At 32.0% G+C, this 20,097-nt stretch overlaps 1 protein-coding gene across 15 annotated transcripts in view; it reads right to left on the bottom strand.

Annotated features, from left to right (window-relative positions):
* SOX5 (SRY-box transcription factor 5) overlaps nucleotides 1-20,097 on the bottom strand; it is a 907,668-nt gene that overhangs the window by 331,128 nt on the left and 556,443 nt on the right. Inside the window, exon 1 of one of the 15 annotated variants that reach the window (XM_039882489.1) lies at nucleotides 830-908. The exons of the other annotated variants lie outside the window; for them this stretch is intronic. Within the exon in view, the coding sequence (XP_039738423.1) occupies nucleotides 830-894 (65 nt within the window). The 5' untranslated portion in view covers nucleotides 895-908. Of the gene's footprint in view, nucleotides 1-829; nucleotides 909-20,097 lie in introns of those variants that run through there. 15 annotated transcript variants of the gene reach the window in all.

Below are 20,097 nucleotides of genomic sequence, written 5' to 3'. Positions count from 1 at the left end.
CATAAAGAGAAGAGCTAGTAAACATTTTTACAGAATTTTTTTTTACAGATTTTTTTAAAAAAATTATCAAAACTATTCTCCTGATTTACAGAATAAAAATATGGCAATAAGCACCTTCTACTTAAAAAAAGAAACTAAACTATATTTGACTCATTTAATAGCTGTTAAACTTGTATTTCCTTATCTTAAAACACCAAACTTGAATTATTAAACATTTGACCACGGAATCTTTTTAATTATCAAATACACTAAATTTCAACCGAATCTATTTGAAGAAAATATAATAGAAATGATTAAGATCTTTAAATGTAGAAGAGAAATTTCTTTTAAGTTGTAGATAAATGACCAAATACATGAGTTTGGAAGAAAAAAATTCAAACCTTAAGTACGAATTTTTTGTGAATTATTTAATACATGTATTGTTATATATTTGTCATTAATCAGAAACAAACAGAAAAAGAACATTTACCCTTCAGTAATCTACAGGTTAAAATTGTCAAAGTCCTTTTGTTCTGAATATTTATAAATTACTTTGAATAATCTAGCATTAAGATTTGTGGTTCTAAAACTTGTAATTATAGTTAGAGAGGGTATACTTTTAAAGGAAATAAAAAACTTTTTCCATTTGAGCATGGGTTTTGCATTTCTGACAGCTCTAAGTCCACAGGATGTGGAGGGATGATTTAAATTTTACATCAAAATTGTGACTGCACTAGACTTTTTTCCCCCTTCTCAAGGGAGGCATTGTTCTTGCCTTTCCATAACCAGGCGTGACAGCGCCAGACTGGAGTCATACGGCTGGTCTCTGAGTCAGCGTGAAAGTGCTCACCTCCTGAGTTTCCCCAGATGCTCAGCTCCTTGTATGTCTGAAAGCTGAGCACTGAGTAGCCACATACGCCATTCCTGGGACAGAAAGAAAATTGGAGGAAAAAAAAAAAAACAGGGAATAGCAAAAACTATCTCTTCCAGTACATGCTGTACAACTCTTATTAATAATAAGAAATAACATCAACAACAAAAAACCCCTGCATTTAATATAAGTACCATTTTTCTGAACCAAAGGTTGGGACAAATTGTTTAACAAGTAATTGTGTCTACTGAGTTAAAGAAATAAAGTCTAAAATATCAAAAACCTTTTGGATTTTTCTGAGACACATAGTTGCCATGTGTATAAATTTCAGGTTATCGAACACTGGATAGAATAGTAGGAAATCCATATCTATTCTCAAGATCTCTAAAAAGGTATCTTTAAAAACTGTCTATACGATCCCTGAAAATAGACGATCTTTTCAGCACTCTACCAGAACAATTGCTAGTGAAACGGGGATTAATTCAATTTCTATTGTTTTATCTTTAAATGAACCTTTCAGGGAAGTCCGAGAGTATCTGTGTCTTGTGTATACGTGCAATCCTGTGTGTGTGTGTGTGTGTGTGTGTGTGTGTGTGTGTGTGTGTGTGTGTGTGTGTGTGTGTGTAAGAGAAGAGAGAGAGAGAGAAGAAGGAGAAGAAGGGAAGGGAAGAGGAGGATGATAGAAGGAGGAAGACAGAGAAGACCACTACTTTAGAATGATATGTTAACGAACATCAATATTCCTTTTATATGGAACTTCTCTATTAAGAATCAGATGGCACCATCTTAATTTAACCTAATCATGTGCTAACAATTTTAATTACTATATAATTCAAAATAATTTGGTTGAAAATTTTGTATATTTTAAAGAAAAAAAGAAGTAGAAACAAACTCCTTCCATTTGTTAACCTATAAAAATTTATTAAAAAGCCAAAGAAAATGTAATACATAACTATTACTACTACAGTGAGTAGTACAAATCTCTTAATTAATGATTTCTAAAATAACACCAGTCAATTTTTTTCATTTTATCGTCATGAGGATATATTCAGGTCTTCATATGTTCACATATACATGAACATGTTTGTAATAACCTATAAAAAGAGTTCATTTTCACCATATTCACGGTACAAGAAGATAGATTTCATTCCTGAAAATCACTGGTCAGGTGAGGTGCACATGCAAAGAAACAGTTTTAAGTAGAAAAGAATATCTATTTAGGCTTAATGATATTGACCCCTCTGTAAAAATATCATTTCATTTATTTTAATGACTTTGTCATTTTGACTCTCCCAGGAGACTATCCCCCTTTGGCAGAACTGCAAATAGGATATAAAATTTTATTTTCCGAAATAATACCCTTAAGAACTTATTTTGAGCCTCCCTCCCTGTCTCCTTATCTGAGCCTCCTCTTAAAGTGCCCACCCCCACCCTTGCTCTCCCTATCCCCTCTCATATTACTAGCTAAGCCAAAATAAATAGCAAATTGTTCTATAATCATAAGTGACTTATTCTTAGCATGGTGTATGTCTTGAAATAAAATCTGTGGCATGTTTAATTTATTTAAGATCTAATAATGATGACAAAAATAATTAAGTAACCAGTCTAGTTTTAATTTCTTTTGTTTTCAAAGGTCATTGTGAAATCAAGCAAGTTAAGCCTTCAAAAGCAAACCTCTAGAGAATGGTGTTTTTTTTTTCTTTTCCTTCTAGCTGAAATGAGAAAGGAGGCTCACAGCTAAAAGGAGCACTGAACATCACCGACAGATTTGCTGAGAATGACTAAGTTGTCCAATGAAGAAAAATATTATGACCCCTACCCTCTTTGGAATCCAAATAACCCCGACAAGGAAAAGTTTACACACTGCTAAAGTCTGGCCAATTTAGGGGACTCACTCTTTCTTTTCATGCCCCATACAGACTTGGTTATAGTCTGTTTCTACGACAGCTGTTAAAAAATGAACAAACTAAAAAATATTTATGTTATATTCAAAATAGACAGTGAAGAACATATATACAGTGTACAAATCTTTCCTAAGACAACAGCTTCTGATATGAAAGACAGGCATACTAGGCAAAGACAAATTTTCTGAACTTCCTGGCAAAATGAAGAATTTGCCATTATAATCGTGAAAAGTCCAAAAGTAAGGGTGCAGTGCCAAAGACGATGAGCATCTATCAACCCAAACTCCAAAACAGCGGGATGCAGCTATGGTTGATGTTATAAGAATGCTGAGCCTCTTCATTGGTTCCTTTCATGCCAAAGCTTCTTTGCTTGGATGAATATGAATTAAATCCATAAGCTTTCTTATTTTTCTAGCTTGACCTCTAAACTTATTTTACGTCTTAACTGTTTATCTTCTTCCCCCATTAATCTTTCTGGTTTTAGCACATTCCCTGTTGTTTTTAGGGAGGGAAAAACCTTTAAAAATATGGTTCATACTGCCACTGTGGACGAGCTAGGAATGTTAGCTCTTTTCTATAAATGTGTACAACCTGTTCAGTAGTAACTTAAAGGCTACCAGATTCTGGCCCCTGAAATAAAAATTCAAAGGATATGGCATATACTGTAGAGAAGAAAATCATCAAACTCTTATAAAAGTATGACAAGTATAAAGACAGAAAAAGGTCCCAGTACAAGGTTTACACTAGATTTCAAATGCGGATGACAGTAAAGTCACTACCAAATTTCCATTTTAAAAATTATTTTTAAGTATGTCATAGTGATAAACTTTTTGAAACAAACAGATTTTCCTATTTGCTTTCTCTGTTTAATCAGTTCCAAGGATAAGCATGCACGATGCAGATGTTCTTTAAAATACTACATCACTACTATAGAAATGTCTAATTTTACTGACATTTCAGTCAGCAATGTAGCTGAGTTTTTTCTTATTCTGTTACTAAAATATAACTGACAAGAAATTTTACTGATTAACATAGTTTGCCAATATCACAATGAAACCTGTCAGTATAAAACCTGGAAATGTTAAAGATGTTCACTTTACAAACCCATAAAAGAAAAACTAATCAATCAAAGGCAAAACTTTAAAGGTAGAACCATGTACTCAACAGAGTGTTTACCATTTACTGTTGTACAGGTACTCTGCCACAGTTTCTGATGTTCTGCAGTATTTCTCCCAAAGCGTAACAAAGGCCCAGCTGTATAAACCAGTCCTGTCAAAGAACATAGTTAAGGGATGGATAAAACAGGGAGGGGTGTCTAACACGCTGACCACTGTCTGAGCTTATGAGGATAAAGGAGCCTTGATGGAGAAAAGTAATCATCCATTGCTTTTTTTTTAAACCTCATTACCACATGCTAGAACATTTTTTTTCCACTACCCAAACACCCCCATTACGATCCCCCACAACTGAAAGACCTTTGTGTTCCAAAGGGAACAGAATGCTCCTCTACCTCCCTTTCTCTCAACTTTTGTTTTGTTTTGTTTTTTGCTTTTTTTTTTAATTTCGTTTTTTTGTTTTCTGTTTTTGTTTTTCTACTGATGGCATGATCATTTAAAGACTTCTTAAAATATTGGTTTCCTCTCCATTAAACCCTCTACACATAGTTCCCTAAAAATATTTTTAATGTCTACAGAAACTTGCTTTGGATTCCTTTTTACCAAAATATTATCAACAGCTTTGGATTGTGAGATAGTTATTTCTGCTGAGGACTCTAGAAAATGACACATTCCTTTAAAAGATAGTAAAGCACGCATAATTGAGGTAGACTGAGTGCTGAAATCACGGGTATGTGTCTTACATTTTAAAGAATGTGTTTCCCATAGAAAGTGAATTTCGAAGAGAGTTGGCTATGTGCATACTCAGTGTGCAGCAACTGTTAGATATGGTTCTGAGGTTTGAAGAAAAGTTTTAGACTGAGCTAATTAACCCTTTCAAAACCTATCTCTCATGTGTCCGAGAACATCAAACCATGGGGATGATTTTCCAGAGATTTAAATATGCATTTCCTATTTTCACATTTGTCATTCTTACATACTAGGATGACATTATTTATGAAGGACTGAAGCCAAATTCCACTCAAAGAGAGCTACCGAAACTGCATTACTATCAGCAAAACACATTAGATGCCCAAGGAAATCCCTAGGCAAGAGCCACCAGAATCAATGTGGAGAGAGCTGTATCATCTGTAAAGTTCTATTTCGGGGTGTCCTTTGAGGTTGGGACAAATATTCGAGTGTCAGTAAAGCCTCTATTTATCCAAAGACTGCTGCAGCTGCAGTGTAAGAATTCTTCAAGCTGTCCTGTCAGTGACCTAAAAGGATTATCCTTTTTTAGAGGAGGTAAATGTGATTCTTTCGCCAATCTGTATACTTACTTTCCTATTCAACACGAAGTGTATATTTATAATACAAAACATAAGTTTTTAGCGTAAACTAAGTTGCTTTCAGAGTTTATCTCACCCGTATCCTTGGCTGGTGTAGATACAAGAACAATAGCTACTCACAGTCCAATTGGCTTCATGTGGTAGTATACTTTCAAAAATAATTGAATAATTTATTCCCTTCTAATAAATATTTGGTTCTTATGAAACAAGCTGAGCAGGTCAAAATGTATCACAAATCATACCAGTCAATGTCATATTCAAATCATAATACAAAAGAAAGAAAAAATACATGCAAAAAATTATATACTCTATTGCAAAGGGGAGCGATGTTTAAAAAAACTTGCTTCTTTGCCATCATGAACTTCCAACCATCCTTTCCTTAATGTATTAGTAAATTATCCAGAATATTTGTGGATAATCTATTCAACATTCATAAAACCCACCAAAATATTAATATAAAAAAACAAAGAATAAACATAGCATAATTCTGTGACATCTTAAGAAAACTAATAATAATTTAAATGATTATTTTAAGTATAAACCAAATTTCCTCAATATAGTTTCCAATAAGAAAATTTTGATTATACTGTAACATGTTTTCATACTTATAAACATTTGCATAAATGAGCAGCAGAATCTTAAATCTGCTCAAACTTACTATCTTATCTCTTTTCTTCCATCTCTTTGCATTCTTGTTATTTTAAATGCTTATTAATAAATACCTATAATGATTCAAATCTCTATGGAAATATTTCTTTAAAATTCTCAGTGACTCTTGCTATTTATATCTCTTTCAAAAGCAGTAAGAACAATAACGTTGTGAGAGGGACTTAAAGATATTTCCCAGGACAAATTTATTCACTTTGATTTCAGAGACGTATGAATGACTCTCAGCAATTGTATATTGATATTGGCTAGTACCTGTGCTAGATGTTTTACATGTATTTTTTTCTGGTCATCATAACAATTCTCTATAGGAATTTAGACTTAAGAGTGAGAGCTAAAATCACAAACCTCTTAGAAGAAATCATAGGAGTAAATCTTTATGACCTTGAGTTAGGCATTGGTTTCTAGAATTGATACCAAAACACAAGCAACAAAAGAAAAAACAGATAAATTCAACTTCTTCGAATTTAAAAACTTTTGTGCTGGGCATGATAGTATAAAGAAAGTGAAAAGACAACCCAAAGAATGGGAGAAAATACTTGCAAGTCATATATCTAATAAGGGATTCATATCCAGAATATATAAAGAATTCCAACCACTCGTGTTTATGTATAAATACATATAGAACTATTTTACAACTATTATAAAAGACAAATATCCATTTTAAAAATGGGCAAAGGACCTGAATAGACATTCCTTCAAAGAAGACATACAAATGACCAATAAGAATATATAATACTTAGCAATATTAGTCATTAGTGGAACAGAAGCCAAAATCACAACTCAATACCACTTCTCATCCACTAAGATGGCAAAAAAAAAAAAAAAAAGACAAGAACAAGTGTTGCAGTTGATGTGGAGACAAAGAAACTATCATAGATAGCTGGTAGGAAAATAAAATAGTGCGGCCACTTAGGAAAATTTTGACAGTTTCTAAAAAGTTAAACAGAGAATAACCATATGATCCAGCAATTCCACTCCCAGGTATGTACCTGAGAGAAAGGAAAACATATGTCCATACAAAATCTTGTACAAAAATGTGCACAGCAATATTACTTATAATAGTCAAGAAAGTGGAAATAATCTAAATATCTACCAAATGGTGAATGGACAAACAAAATGTGGCATATCCATACAATGAAATATTATTCTGTAATAAAAAAGAATGAAGTACGGATTTAGGCTATAACACGAATGAACCTTGAAAACATTATGCTAAGTGAAAGAAGCCATTCAGAAAAGGCACATATTTTATGATTCCATGTATAGGAAATGTCAAGAATAAGCAAATCTATATATAGAGAAAGCAGATTAGTGGTTGCCTAGGACAGGGGTTTGGTGGGGAAGAAGGAAAATGGGGAGCAACTGCTAACGGGTAGAAGATAGTTCCTAGAGTTAAGAAAAATATTCTAAAATTAAATTGTGATACTTACACAACTCTGTGAATACACTAAAACTCATGAGATTGTACACTAACTGGGTCAATTTTATGGTATGCAAATTATATCCCAATAAAGCGATTTTTAAAAACATTATTACCTCCATTTTACCTATAGAAACTAGCACAGAGTGGTTACATAGTGGATATAAGTCTTACAGTTAGAAGTAGGTGAACTGGAATTCAGAGCTACACCAAACCTAAATATTATGATAACTTCATCATAGAACATCTTTTTATAAAGGAACTTAAATATATGCTCTAAAATAATTTTTCTCCAAAGAATTAGATATATATTTATCATTTCTGTTGCTTTATTTGAACACAAGCTTTTATTGAACATTGTTATTAGATCTACATTAAAAGTCAATGTTCTTTTTTCTTCTAACTTTTTTCATTAGGTTCTTTTTTTTAGCACTCTCTTTGCAACATCACCTTTTTGGGGAACCATCAGAAGCACATATTTAATGATTGTTCTAGAAGCATATGCCATACAGAATCACAGTTCATTCCTAATGCACACATAGGACAGATGATGTCCTGTTCTCCCATGATATGTTCCCAGGGATAGGTTATGAATTTTTACGTCAGTTTTTACTAATTTCTTCACTTAGATGCTTAGAAAAGATAATATGTGTTATTGTACTGCCATAATAGTTCCATCTGGAGCAGTTTGACCCAACATTTCAATCTTGTTAATATAGGTAAAGCTTTGGGAAGGTAACTTATCCTACAATTTATCTGAGGAAACTTCTAAAGGAATTACAACGTTTGGAAATAATTTGTGAAATAATCATAATTATTTGTAAAATAATTATTGTTAACTGTGAATTTGTATTTCTTCTATCTTCAGAGCTCAAGATTAATTAATTCCTATGAAATCAATTATTGTTGGTGCTATCTGTATAATCAAGCATTAAAAAAATTATAGAGGGGAAACAGAATGTATAAGCTGACTGTGTTTTTAAAATTTTTCTCCTAGTAGTTTGTTTACAAATACATTTGCACCATTATAAAAGTAGAACATGGTCCTCAATTATTAATATTCCATAACATATTTGAAGATGCTTTAATCGTTTGAATTGATTTAGGTCATGTCAACATAGGCCTAGTTAAATAAACATTGATTTGCCTGGACAAGTAACTTTAAACTAATTAGAACTCATGATTTCCTTGAGGTATATCTAGAAGAAGTGTGTTAATTTTTATTTCTTCAACAATAATTTAGAATCTATCATGGTGGAGAACAAAGAAATAAATTATAAGGAAGAGTCATAGACATTTAGATGATAATGATGATAACTAAAAATTCTGTGTATAAAAGGATTAAAGCATGGGAGCTTAATAATTCCCAAAGATCCAGGTAGTTTAAAAATTAATTACTATTATTATTACTAATTAAAGAACTGTTGCTTTAAATCCGTGCTAGTAGTTCTCATTTATTTTTTATCTTTGCTCAAATTTTGCTCAACTTTTATACCACAGTAAGTAATCTAATTGAAAATTCTAGATTTAAATACAAATCTCACACTCTCGTCTTTATCTCTAATACTGAAACCCATCTATCTAATAGACTTTTTAATCCAGAAGAAACTTTTTAACCAAGATCAAAGTGGTGCACTCACTTTGGATTTTGAACTTCATGAGTTACTTTGTGAGTTACTCACTTCGAATTATAATTGTTTGAGCCACAAACAATATTACTAATTTTTTAATCTAATGCAGGATTTCTCAAAGGGTATAATAAACCAAAATGGAGGCATGAGGGTAATATTTAAGAGCATGAGCTTTGATTAAGCAAATCTGGACTGAGTCTTAGTTATGCTATTTCCTAGCTCTGTGACCTTGACCATGTTACTTAACCTCTTTGAGTTTATTTCTTTACTGTAATATATATTACTTATACATTTTGAAGAAAGTAAATGAGTGCATATAAAAGCACTTAGCATTATACCAAACACATTATATGTACCGATAAATGCTATTTATTATTAATGTTGTGATTTGGAATTGAATTGAATTGAACTGAATTGAACTGAATCGAATCTAATTTAAGCCACTCAGTTGTAAAGCATAGTTAAGGTGAGGGTATGACACAATCTAAAATAGCTATGAGAAGCCATCTGTGTTTAATATATTTGGACCTATGAAAAGAGCCAAGAGTTATTTTAATATTTCTATACAGCCAAATTTTTTTTGAATAAAAAAATAAGATTTAGAATTCACTGTGCAAGGCTAAGATTTCTGAATTTTGCTGGAAAAGTAAGTAATCAGGTTCTACTATCTGGCACTGCAGCATGTTCGGCCTTCAAATAATTTTAGTTTCAAACTAAGTTAAAATAAATCACTCTTGAGTGACACCAAGAGGTATGCTAGCAGTCTTCTTACTACCAATGTACCAAAACCTCATTCCAATGCTAGGAAATCAGAGCATGGTTTTTGCTGCATGACATTCATTTTCAAACAACTTATATAAAATGGTTCTATCTACACTCTTCTTGAGAGTAAGGTGAATCCCCTTAGGATAAAGGAAAGTAGTACATGGTATTATAATATTCAGTCATTATAAAAGTTTCATTAGAAATTGCTGTTCATATAAACAATTCCTCCATTCTATGTGTAGGATTTAAGACTTCCAGACAAAGAAATGGGTTTCTATTGTAAAGAATAAATGTGGAACACATGTTCATTGTGTCACTGACAACTTGCTGCACTAGAATTTTAAGAAACTCAGAGTTTGGCTTAGATTGATACCCAGCATTGTGCATTGCATATGCCCATCTAAGGACCATGAGGCTAATTCCTAAAAGGATAATTTTTGACCAGAAAAATCAAGCTATCACAAAAGACTGAAAGAAAAAAAAAACTACTAAGAATTTCCTTTTCACTCTCTGTAGCTAATTAGCTACTGGAACAGTTGATTAACACTGTTCTTTCCTTATAAATTATCAGTAATTTTAGCCATACTCATTCCCAAAATGACCATGTAGTTCACCTAAAAACATTCTGTACTTCTAATAAAATGTTTTAAAACAAAGGAATATAACTACAAACACTCTAAGAGAAAATTAGTTGAGTTAGAAAGTGCTTTCATCATTTGGCAAAAGAAAATCAATCTAAAATGTGCAGTTGCAGGTAGATATCTTTTGATTGTCACCAAAAAGCAGACTGAAATAATAGCTACTTCAAAACGGAGTGATGTCAAGATAGTTTAAACACCACCAATTACTTGCCATATGGACTATATCCCCTCAGCTCATGGAGTATTTAGAAACTATTCAGAATTAATAAGCATTACTGTCACGGTACTGTCAAGAAATGTAAACCCTCATTCATATTTTGGAGATACTGTGGACAAATATAAGAAACAATAAAGAACTACAATCTAAGAAAAATGAATACATTTAAATGATATTGTCTGTCGAACTTCAATGTTAGCAATATTGTTTTAATTGCAAACACTGAGTGAAATATGTTTTGTAATAAATAATCAATATAGTCTTCCTGATTTTTGGAAACCCACAGAGCATTATCAAGGAATGCATTGTTAGAATTCTCACTTCATTGTTAACATGGGCATCAGTCCCAGAGCCTCCACTAAAGGTCAGATCTTAAACATCTTTGTGAACTTGTGTGGCAATTTCTACCTCTGGAATTTCTATCAGGGATTTTTAAATAGCTAATAATGTATAAACTTCTAAAATATTATGTATGAATTTTTTTGTGCTATATACATTACACACAGCTCACTATATACTTCAAAGAAAATTATTCAAAGGGAAACTTCTGCTTTGGCAGAAGCATATTTTGTATTTATTTTGGGTGGTTCTAGAGGACAATATCAGAACTACTCATTCATTCATTTAATATTTATTGAAAGTCTGCCAGGGTGCCTATTTTGTGCCTTATTTTTCTAAGTTAGCTTAGAAACATAATTATAATTCTATCTACTGTACAAAATATATACGAATATTGATGAGAGAATAAAAGAGTTAAAAGCAGAAGTTAAGAGAAAGTACATTTAGGCTCAGTATTAAAAAGAACCTTCTAACCATCAAAGTCAACCAAAAATGGAATTGCTTGTCTCATGAGATAATGAGTGCCACAACATTGTACGTACCCAAACAGAAGATAAATCACATATCAAAAATGCTATCAGGAGGATTCATGCATACCTTTAAAAGGCTGAACAAGTTGACTTTTATGGTTCCTTCCAATGCCTCGGCATTTTATTCTTCTTAGAAAGAATGAGTATGATATGCTAATATTTCTATTACGGTATGTATTACGGTGAACAACAGAATTTAATAGGTCTAAGATGATGTTGGAAAATGGAAATTGTAAAAGTACAAATAAGGAATTTCATGAGAATTGATCAATTGGACATATACTATATAATTATGGATAATTCCTTATGATACAGTAACTGAAAATGTGAATATTTTATAAATTATACAGTATACTTTCCTTCATTTTTAAAAATTATACTACAAAAATTGTTAATAGGTTATATTAGCTATATTCTAACACTGACAGATTTGAAATAATTACTCTTTCTTCATTCTTCTTTAAGCCATTAGCATGTACTTAAGTTTAATATAAACATAAGGAGACATATGAGTATATCATATGCATGTTTTATGCCTATTAACAATGTATCTTTACTATTTTCTTTGAATTTCTGTTTTTCTATGTCTTAATGAATTTTTGGTGTCTTTTATACAAAATTATTTTTCTTTACTAAAAGATTTTTTAAATTTCAAAGCATATGGTTCCTAGAGATTTCTATTTTGAGGTAACATGGGCTTGTAATTTTAACACCCTCTATTTCCTCCCTCTAAGTGTCATGTAATCTTCTACTACAAAAAAAGACTGATACCCAGTCGTAAATTTCCAGTTAAAATACCTGAAGCTAGTAATCGACATCTTGGGATCAACTAAAAACTCAGAATAAAAATTTTACCCTAAAACTCATTTCAGGTAATGAATCTGGTTCTCTGCTGACTGCATTTCTAGGTGAGAGATTTGGGGTATACTAAACTTCTGCTATATTTGATCATACCTCTCAATTGTTTTATCCACATATACTTCAAGAACTTATATATAAAGAGAACAACGCTCCCTAAATCATACATTTTAACATTTGCCTAAAATAGTTAACATTATTAAAAAAAAAAAATCAACTATAAATCAGAATTGCAGGAAGTCACAAAAATCCAAAGACTGGAAAGCATTGGAAAGTAATATCATGAGTAAAGAATACGACTGCTCAAATATCTGCATTGTGTTAGGGTATCAGTGACAGGTAGACTGTGAAAATTTGCAGAGTATATGCCCAGACTAGAGTGGCTGCTGTGACTTCACTCAGAGTTCACCATTTTCAGGGAGGACTGCTGGCTTAATGTGACTAAAACATGCAATTATGAGGACAAAACAAAAATCTGGATTTTTATGAGAAATCTCCAAAATTTTAATTTTAGTAAAATCTAGTAAAATAAAAGGAAAACAACAAACCACAGTCAGTCCATCAGTTTGTGACTTTGGTTTAATGTGAATTCAATAGTAAACAGACCATTTGATATTAGATCGATCCCAGAATATTTCAGTACTTGTTACTTTAGCTGTAGTTCTTTCACTTAAATGTGGTAATAACAAAATATCACTAATACTTACACAGCACCCAACATACCACACTAAATGAAATATATCTCTATTATCTACTTACCTATTTATCAACCAACCTACCTACCTACCTAGTCTTTACAATCCAACAAGTAGTCACTATTTCTGTCCTAATTTATGGCTAAGGAAACCAAAGGACAGAAGTGAAATGATGTGCCCAAAGCTGCACAGTTAGTAAGTAGCAGTGCAGAATTCAATCCTAAACCTTTGGCCCCAGAGTCCACTTTTTTACCTACCACACTGTTTCGGCTATAGATTTCTATGATGTGTGTTATATATACAATCTAGCAAAAAACTGACATATCTTCTGGCAAATATATTTGTGCCACTTATGAATGAGTAAGACAGTCTGGAAAATATAATTTAGATTGCAAAAATGCTAAAATCTTTGGATGATATGGATGGTTTATTACAATATTTGACAATAAAATTGTCCCAGAAAACCCTATATACATGATTAGTCTTTTAAAACTAATATATTGTCTGTAGCCTTGTTGCCAAATATCAGCATTTATTTAACCAGAATTACTTTGGCCAAAATGTCTATTCGCTTATGTCATATTCTCTTCTCTGAAATAGTTTTTCTCATCTTTACTGCCAAAAGAAAAGAAAATTGTTTTAAAAGATTAGTTGTAATAAGCTTCATTTTAAATAGAAATTTTCTAATATAATAAAAATTATTCTGCCTAAGCAATAGAAAAGAATCCCTATTTATGATGAGTTGCCATTTGTTTAATTTTAATTTAACTAAAATACAATTTCCCAATTCCCAAACGTTGTTTGTATTTCACTTGGAGGTGACCCTCAACGTATTTCGAGAGAGGAACGTCTAGTCTTCAACGGATTCTGGTAGCCTAGCCAGATAGTTCTTTAAGATTAATAATAGACAAAATTCCCAGCATGGATCAATGACATTCCCACTTTTGCCATCTAATTTCCCACTTTGATTTAAGTCTAAATTGACTACAGGAATCATAACTTTCATGCACATTACATATAAGTTAGGAGTGGAAGCTTCTTGGCATTGTTCCCTTGAACCTTCTCACAAAGAGCAAAAAGAAAACAAGAATGCCCTCTGGTCTGATCCATGGACCTGCCCATATGAGATGTGTCTGCCAAAAATTGTCTATCAGTGGGAGAAAAGAAGTATATTAGTGGACAATATCTGAAAAAAATCTTACCTGGGCCTAAATTTCCATAGTAACTTTGATAGCCTCAAGCTAAGCAGTTTATAAAATATATGTACAATAGCATGATTCAAAACAAAACAAAAAAAGTCTTGTTCATTAAGATAAGGTCTATAAACAATACCGATAAATACTATAACATCTTGTGAAAAGAAAATATAAAAAAAATTTAATAGATAACAAGGTAGGGCTACTATTTAGATTGGCAATTTTATGAGGACAGAAACCATGTTTATTTTCTTAATTTCTATGTACTTTGGGTGAGCATGGTGTCTGACACAAAATATTTGTTCAGTGACTGTCCAAATACATAAAATAATTCTTCCATCTATATTATTTTGACAATTACTGGTACACGATTCACCTAATATACCTTTTCAAAGGGAATATAAGTTAGAACAGGCTCTGTACTACCAAGGAAACCTAATAAAGAAGTACAAAAATAATCAACAGGAGCAGTGCATCAATCAGAGGAGGTCTGATCATGATTAAGTAAGAGCATTTAAAAAACCTCAAATTTCCGTTCATAAGTAGAATTTAAAGCAGCTGTTCAGCACTAGCACAATGTCTGCCCTAAGAATTAAAAGGGGGAAGAAAAGCAAATCATGGCAACAGTGAAATTATTGCTCTAAGACCTCAAAGTTGATATGACCTTTAAAAAAAATTTAAAAATCCAAAGAGACAATTTTGCATTTTCATACTGCACTGCAGACAAGAAGAATCTGGTACTCCAACGTTGGGGCCGCTGTTTTTAAACATGAAACAGAGGTGTTTCTCTTAGAAGCAAAGGTCTTAAGGGACATGTCTGTCACAGCAGTTATTTTCTGTTTCACTTGTTGGCAAACTTACATCTCAAAACAACAACAAAAACGAGCCTCCCCAGCTCCCTGTAAACCAAGGAGGTAGAAACAAAAAATATTTCAAAGCAAGAAAGCAAACAGACTGTGAGGACTGAAACTCAGACCAAAGGCATCTGCTCTCCAACTCACACTCCCCACAACCACCCAGCCTTCTTACAATCTTACAGATTTTCCTAAGAGATGTTGCCATTTTAGCTTTGTTTTTCCCCAAGTTCTGGCAATACCCATCACTGCAGGCAAGGCAGCAAAGCCACTAGCAGAATCCAAACCGGAAAACAGAAAAGCTGTTCTGTCTTTTCTTCCCCGCCACTCCATTACTAATTTATTTTTTCCAAAGTAAAACTCCTTCATTCTGTCCAAAAAGGCAATCACTAACTTCCAGAATATAACAATTATTTCATTAGGAGCAAAGAATGCAGAAATGATTACAGTCTGCAGGGCTGAAAAATGGACTAGTTGACACACGGGACAATTTCCCCTTCAGCTCCCACTTTTTTCAAAAAAGAATAATACTATAAACCAGCTAATGTGTTCCCTCCTTTAAAAAAAGACCAAAGCAATCTTTGTTTTCACTCCTTTCTAATATACCTCCTCCTGAATCCCACCCAATGTGGTGGTTGCCAGCAAAGCTTCCTGCTGTTCAGTCCTGATTTTAAAAAAAGGAAAGAAAGAAAATAGGAAAGAACAAAATGTCTAATGCCATGCTGCCACTGATTATCAACATCTCACTTAGAATACAAGAATATTACTAAGATCCTTCAAAAGATACTGGTTTAAAATTCTCCCCACACACAGAGCTTATATTTTTCCCCTTTAAATTTAGAATCAACAACCCACAAAATCCAGGGTTTTGTGTCAAGAAAAATATCTCTATCTCTCTGAGTACAAAGAGAACAGGAAATCCACCTGCATTCATGGGTCACTTGTGCCTTACAAATATTTCTCTCTATGATTTACTACATTTAGCTTCATATGTGTAGTTGAAGTTCAAATGAGTCTTTAGATGATATTGTTAGAGAAGATGAGATCCTATAGATAAAAGATAAATGATGGTTTCCACAATATTCACATATAACATGTGTCAGATATTCTCTATATTACAAAACTGCCATTAAATCTATAGATTGAAAATTCAATCCAATTTAAGAAGCATTTCTTGAGTGTTGATATTGTGTTTGGTGTGAGGAAATAAAGATGAATAAATCTTAGCTGACACTCACTATCTAGTGACACCACAATCTAGGGAGGGGATACAATTATGAGAAACATTATAAATAGAAGTAGAAAGAAGAGACTTTGAAAGTCATTCAGAGAGTACATGACTACCTCAGTCAGTCAAAGTAGGGTTCAGAAAACAGAAAACATTCAAAGTGATACTTAAAATGAGGTATACCAAAAAAAAAAAAAAGCACACACACACACACAAAAAGGCACAATGTTGAAAAAAGTATAGAGTGATATTGAGTGGGTAGAGACTAGGGTATTGATGGGAATTGATAAATAAATAACTAGATAAATGGTAGAAAAAATAGTCAGAAAGTCAGAGAAAGGTCTGATTATTTTATGAACAGCTCTTGAATGCCATGAATATACCTAACACTGCAGTGTGAGGATGCTGCAGTTCTCAGAAATTATTAAATTATGAAGTGCCATAACCAAAAGCTACATAAAGTCCATCATGCAATCCTTGCCCCAAGCTCAAAACTCAGTATTTTTCCATTGCCTACAGCAGAACAGCCAATCCTGGGGTTTGGGACCTTCCACAGTTTGTCTCCAGCTTAAGTCTTTATACCCTGTATCCTAGTCACATAAGATTCTTGCCATGTCCAAAGCTCAGCATGATGATACAGTTTGGTTCAGGTTGATGTGCAGTCTTTCAACACTATGCCAGGTGTTCAAGAAGCTAAACAACCTCCAGGACCCAATTCAAAAGTCAGCGCCATTATAAAACCTTCATCTTCATTGTTATAATGTATTTTTTCCTTCTTTGAGCTCCCACGATATTCTGTAAGGATATATTGCAGTTGTAATTATATATGTAGGTTTTGTGTTAGTATCTGTTCAATGAATATTGAATTGAAATAAGATAAAATATTTAGTTATGTTTCTCTTTTTAAAAAGTAATCTTAAAAATTTATGAAGGTAACAGAAAAATAAAAAAACTCAATATGAATTTAACATCAGAGAAGAAGCCATATGAAGCATGTCATATCATTGCTTCTTTCATATTAGACATGCTATATAGTCATTACATCCTAAGCCTGTGTAACTATTGTGGTAAGCCTTTCCAACTTTTTCTACCCAGTCATATTTTAATATCAAAAATTATAGAAGGTGACATGTAGAATAAAATTTTTGAAGTTAAATTTACAAATTTTGTATAATTTGACAAATTAAGATGAAATATTAGTGAAAACACCAAAAATGTTGAGATAAAGTATTTTTCTCTTTCTACCAGATGTTCCTCAGTTATGAGTAAAAATGATACACATTTCAATCAGGTGCAATAGAAAAATATTACAACATTTGTGAGGTCTATAACTTGCAGACTACTAATATCCTAACCTTCTATTCATTATATAATCCTTAAAGGATAAATGAATATTTGCTAAAATGTTAAATATGAGGGAAAGAAACTTTGAAAAAAACAAGTCAAGTAATTCACAGAATGAATATAGCAGAAACATTTTTTTAGATATTTAAACTATCACCATTGACTTCAGGACATCTAATAATTGATAGTTCGACACAATCTATATTTTCAACCTAACAAAAGCTTGGTTAAGCTCATACAGTTAAATCATATATTTTAATTTTAAATTTCTTTTATTCTTGTCTCGTGAAACAAATAATAGAAAATCCGAGCCATGGTATATTTTCCATTTATTATGCCAATAAATTATCACAAATATGTTACCATGAATTTGAATTTTTGCAATTATCCTAGTTACATATTGTTTTCATAATGTAGCCACAAACCATAATTAATACTTTGGCTCGCTGTTATAGGTAAAATTCAATAAAATCTCTCTTACACATCAAGCGTGCATACAATGTTTTGATAATTCTATGTGTGTTATATTTGAATTAATTTATTGAATAGGTTTAATATCATTAGAAAGCAAGTAGTACATCAGTGTGATTTTCAACATCTCCTTAATATTCAAAGTGCTTCATGTTGGTCCCTGACATCATCTTTAATAGTCTTCTCTTATATAACAAGAAAATCTTCACATGCAGTTTCATGATATAATTGGTAATTTAATGACAGGTGCCAGAAGTAATATTTTCCTTTGAAAACTCCATCTCAAAATCCAGTTAAATATGAAGATGAATAAAATGCAAACTGTGAATAATAATCTGTACACAGGAAAATAATCAGTGCTTTTTAAATTTTGAGAGATTTATAAACATAATACTTTTTCAAGGTGAACATTCAATGTCATAAATGATCTTACCAAAATAAATCTGTTTTCTGTCCAATAATATTCTTAAAAAGTGATATAAAACATATTTGTTTATCCCAATTTTCCTACAAATAAATGCATCTTGGAAAGAAACTGGCAAATGTAATACTTGTATATGTTGCTCTGACAATATTACATATAATATTTTATTTCATTTAATCCTCACAACAATCTGAGGTTAAAGATGATAATTAAAATATCTTACTAGGGAGTATAGCATGGCACCAACCAATAAGAATGCATTCTGGCTATCAACACCAATAGAGCCAGTACTGATTATAGTTGCTACATATCAGCTCTATGGGTACTGGTGAGGATAACAACACAGTGAGGGTAAGTACAATGCCAGAGTTTTCTAAATCCATAATCAATGTGATATTTCCAAGACATCAGGATGACTTGATATTTTCATTAATACTAACTCATATATTTTTACTATGAAATTTTTATATTATTGGATTTGGTTGAATCGGGGAGGATATTGATCACCCTCACTTTCTCTTTACATGAGCATTTTCAGTATTGTGTTCAGTGGTACATCTTCTAAGAAGTAAATAAATGTTACAAAAAAAAAAGCTTCTTTCATTAAATAAATTTGGAGAAAGCTGTATTAAACAGTGTTATTTTTTTTTACATTAGGACTTATCAGAGCATGTAATACATACAGAAAGAAAAGTAAACTGTCTTTCAGACAAGAAATTATCTACATGGGAATGGGAAAGTAAATATACAGATTCAAAAATTTCTAAATTCACAGGTTTAATCTGCTTTCAACCAATGTTTCACTGAGGACAACTTAATTTATGAATTATGTTTAGTATATTCAAAATTCTGTGCTTTTTTTCTATAGCACTTTGTTCCTTTGATTAAAGCATTACATAATCCATATCTGTCCTACCAAAAGAAATATCATTTTGATAATAAATTTGAGTGGGTTTTTTTTTGATAACGTCAAAAAGTACATGTGGGTAAGGTTGCTATGAGTTCTGCTTGTCAGAAGCACAATTCTCAAAAAGTTGAATTGGAAAATTCACTAACCTCAGAAGAGAGATACCAAGAAACATACTTTCAAGAGGACTTATATAGATAAGCATTAGTAAATAGGATAAAGAACTTTCTGTTGCATACCAGAAAGGATCCTATGACACTTGTCTATTATCTTCAGTACAAAATAAATACATAAATAAATAAATAAAAAGAAAAAAATAAAAAGAATCTAGCTAATACAAATAAAAACAAAATTAAAAAAAATCACAATTAGATTGACAACCTGGTTTAAAAAATGGACATCACTTTCTCTGTTTTTCCAAAAGAATGGTAGTCTGGATTACATGTATCAACTTTATTAAAAAGTCTTATAAATTAGTGAAGTCCCTTTTCATTGCCCCTAACCATCAGAGAAACTATTGAAATTCACCTGAAATAAGCTGCATAACCTCTTTGGAGAGGCTCTTGATTCTATGATAACTTCTCAGCTTGAGAGAAATTAGGGTTATCCTTTCCACTGGAAGCATATCACTTCCGTGAAGAATTTATGGTATTTTACTAAAAGTATTCCCTCTCATTTTTCATCACTTTCTCTATTTGTCTCTAAGTTGGC

The sequence above is a fragment of the Pteropus medius genome, unplaced genomic scaffold (genome assembly GCF_902729225.1).
Source record: "Pteropus medius unplaced genomic scaffold, Ma_sr-lr_union100, whole genome shotgun sequence".
Taxonomy (NCBI): Eukaryota; Metazoa; Chordata; class Mammalia; order Chiroptera; family Pteropodidae; genus Pteropus; species Pteropus medius.
This window is presented reverse-complemented; position numbering and strand designations above follow the sequence as displayed.